Here is a 3953-nt window from a genome sequence, read left to right as displayed (position 1 = left end):
AGCATCACGACACTTGCTTCCAGTGGCTCGAAACCATGGCTTCTAGGTGCTCGAGACTGGAGTTCTCAGCAACAACAAGGTAAGCTTTGCAGATCCTATTACACTAGCTTCAGAATGCGTGTTTCCCCAAAAGTTGTACCGTGTCAAATCTCCGGTTAATCTTCAGCTGTGGCAAAAATGGGGGAAAGGAACATGGTGTGGTCAATGTAGAATGCAATGTTTGTGAAAAGTTTTGTATTGAAAAGTATCGACATTGCAATGGCATGCACATTTGAGGTTATGTTTCGAGAAAAGGAAAAAATATGAACAAGTCTTTATTACGAAGTGTTTTATCTTATGGAATGTGACGCCGTACATTGTGGTAAAGTTTTGCCGGAGTTGCATGGCATCATATGCCATAAGATATTAATTTAATTGCCACAGTTCTAGGAATCTAAAATCTTAGAAATGTTTATTACACGGCGTATCCCTTTTTTTTATTGCTAGTGGGGTGGGACTAAGTACCTTGTAGTGTGGCCACTTCTGGCCTATTGTACCAGCCCCAGATGATAGGTGAGGGTGATTGTGGAGCAATTGGTGGAATGGAGATTGGCAGGGGAAACCGAAGTACTCGGAGAAAACCTACCCCAGCGCCACTTTGTCCACCACAAATCCAACTTGACCAGACCCGGGCCGCCGCGGTGGGAAAGCAGCGACTAACCGCTTGAGCTATGGCGCGGCCCCTCGGCGTATCCCTTACAGTTGCCATATTTGTAATGTTATGGACGATTCTTTGGTTATTTAACGACGATTTTCAACTTCTTAAAATACATAGCGTCAACTGGTAAGGTTATTGTGAAGTATGAATTCGAAAATGTAGAAATGAGAGTTTTTGTCCTAGTTTTAGCAACTGACTAAAATTCTTCCTGCCTGGCTGAGGATATTCGCCAGATATCTCAGGGTTACCAGCCCTTGGGTCGAGATTCTAGGGCAAATTTTCGGAAAAGAATCAGGAGCGCAACTCCTTTTTATGCTTTCATTTAAGGATTACAGCAAAGTAGAAAATAGAAAGCTTGCTTTTAAGAAATGAACTTGCTATGTCATTGTCCTTCTTATTTGGATGGCAGTATCGTGGTACACATTTATTGTATCTAGAAAACACCCAAAACAGTTTCCTGAGTGCATTTTCCCTTGCTGATGTTTTTAGGTGCATACCTTTCGTCTTGGTAGGTATTTCAGATAATAGAACTTTGACAGTTTATCATATTTCGGGACTGAAATGCAGTGTACTATAAAGCAAGTTATAAGTGCATTTTCCCCTGCTGATGTTTTTAGGTGCATACCTTTCGTCTTGGTAGGTATTTCAGATAATAAAACTTTGACAGTTTATCATATTTCGGGACTGAAATGCAGTGCACTAGAAAGCAAGTTACAACAAAGATAACATTAATAGTGATAGCTAACAGTGTTCGTTTTACGTCTGTGTGTAGAATTATGTTTATCGTTGTTACGATCTGCATGTTGTTATTTATTATACGAAGTATGGTTTACATCTCATACATAAACCCGACCGTTCATGGAGAATTTTATAGTTGTTCATTATCCGGTAAAATGCCATGGCCACTGTTAATATGGTCGAATATACTCATTTCGGAAGAGTTTCATGTTAATATTTTCAAAGATATTATTAAATTTTTTGCGTTATGTATTTCAGTTTTGTTCACAGTTTCGCACCTGCACTAAACAGTCTTTGTAAAATTCCGTAGAATTTGAAGCACGTTACTTCCAAGAAAAGACGTCACTTTCTGTAAGGTCATGCCGGTCATGAACTTCCTTGTGAGCACCAATGAAATTCTTTCTTTGTATGTTATTTTCATATAGAATATTGTAACGTGGATGGACACAGCGCTGCTAGGTAACTGACCGCGAAACACCTCGCGACCTAATACACGCAAGGCAACAATGGGAGTGCGGAGTTTTCTATGCGGTCGGCTCCATGACCGTTGCTATGCGATCTCTCGGTAAACACGTTCCAATAGTATAGGCTGTTTTCTGCATGGTCTGTGAGAAGGCTTTATAACGAGATTCCAGGAACAACCACATAGTACGCCCGTGTGGAGGCGGGGTCGAATACCTCCACCGTGACCCTGCTAGTCGTAGGGGGCGACGAAAAGGAAGTCTCAGATCTGAGACAGTAATATATGGTCGCAAGTATCAAGGGACTTGGATCTGAGAAAGACTGCGCTGGCAATGGCCAGCAGCATATACAAAAGACAGACCTATCCTCTTGTCAGAGAGGGCGCTCCACAAAAACAAGACCGTAACTGTCAAAGAGTAATAAATATCTGGTCATGAGCCCCAGATGGTGCTCGACACCAAGACTTACTGACTGACTGACCGTCAGTCGCAATGTCACTTTCACTTTCACTTTCACTTTCACTTTCTACCACGTAGTATTTGGGAGTATTTGCGAGTGTTTAATTGACAGCCACGGGAAGTTCGTCGTGTGAATGGAACACTTTAATTATGTGTAATACTTGAAGTGATTTGAAACGCTACTTTCTGTGTTGAGATCCGTTGCTAGGAGAAGACTAGTGGAAGACAGAATCTGAGTTCGTGTGTAGCGTAATTGGTTGAGAGACTATGCTACAAGCTGGAAGGTCGGGGGATCGAATGCCGATGAGGTCATTGGATTTTTTTTTTCAACTGACCTAATCCTTCCAGTCGCACTATGGCCCTGGGGTCGACTCACCCTCTAACAGAAATGAGTACCAGGAATATTCCTGAGAGTAAAGGGCGGTAGGTGCGTAAGGCTGACAAACTTACCGCCATCTATGAGCCGATTGTCTAGGAAATGAGGAACCTCAACATCTCACAACCATGTGGGCCTCCACGGCCTGTTACAGGGATAACTTTACTCTTTTTATTTCAAGGATATAGCGGCTCCGGTCTTGGAAACCGAGATTAACGGCCGTGGGGAACTGTTCCGCTGACCACGTGACACACTCTATCCGCAAAAATTGGCACTATCTTCGCCGACAAGCGGCGGTCGCTCGGTCTATATAGTTCGCTTGCGGACTACAGGTCACGGAATGAATTATTATATTTTATATAACAATATATGACATATGTTCTCTGATGCAACTGTAAAGTATAATTTGTTTCTTTTTTCAGAATTACTGGCTTTTTGGACTTTACCATCGTCCGGTATTCTAGAAAATAGAAAACACGACGTTTCGGAAATTGGATGTGTTTCTGTCCTCAAGTGAGGGGGAAAACACCTACTCAGTTGGGTCCCTTAAAAAGAGCTAACTTCAATCACTGAGTAGGTGTCTTCCCCCCTTCACTTGAGGTCGTAAACACATCCAATTTCCGAAACGTCGTGTTTTTTATTTTATAGAATACCGGACTATGGTAAAAGTCCAATTTCGAGTAATTCTGAGTGATATACACGTATATCATCGTCAGAACCCTTTAGAATATTTGTGTTTAGTTTAGATCAGCTGTTCTACAGAGTTTGTTNTTGTTAACAATTTACTTATAGTTGCAGTGGATTCTTTTTCGGTAAAAAGTTTTTCGCTCTGAAATGAGAAATATTCTGATATTTATATGGGAATACTAATTTTTAGAGAGATAGTATTTGCGATGTGGATAAATCCATTTCTTGTGCTGAGCCATCAGATGTTCCTATCAATTTTGCACCCCTTTTTATCGTTACCCTGTACGCAAGATTGTAATAATCTCCTTAGCTTTTGTGCGGCTCTTGCGTTGGTTTATTTGAATACCTTCTTCTAGCGTTCTACCGTTAGTAATAGTTTTCTTTTTATTGACTGCGTATTTACAATCTGCTCTCTTGTTTTTGGAGCATTAAGTGAATTTGTGGGCGAGTGGCATGAGTGGAGCATTCATCCTCTGATGAATCCCCTATCAGTCCTGTAGATGGTTGATACTGTTTGCCGTGTCTTCAGCGGTTT

The 3953-nt window shown here is 41.4% G+C and overlaps 1 protein-coding gene across 2 annotated transcripts in view; it reads left to right on the top strand.

Moving 5' to 3' along the window:
• Positions 1-3953, top strand: part of LOC111863409 (xanthine dehydrogenase) — an 82844-nt gene continuing 78891 nt past the window's right edge. For both annotated transcript variants that reach the window (XM_023849711.2, XM_023849712.2), the window contains exon 1: positions 1-79. In XM_023849711.2, the coding sequence (XP_023705479.1) occupies positions 36-79 (44 nt within the window). In that variant the 5' untranslated portion in view covers positions 1-35. The remainder of the gene's footprint in view (positions 80-3953) is intronic.

The sequence above is a fragment of the Cryptotermes secundus genome, unplaced genomic scaffold (genome assembly GCF_002891405.2).
Source record: "Cryptotermes secundus unplaced genomic scaffold, Csec_1.0 scaffold792, whole genome shotgun sequence".
Lineage (NCBI taxonomy): Eukaryota > Metazoa > Arthropoda > Insecta > Blattodea > Kalotermitidae > Cryptotermes > Cryptotermes secundus.
Note: the sequence above shows the minus strand (reverse complement) of the source record. Positions and strands in the feature narration are given on the sequence as shown.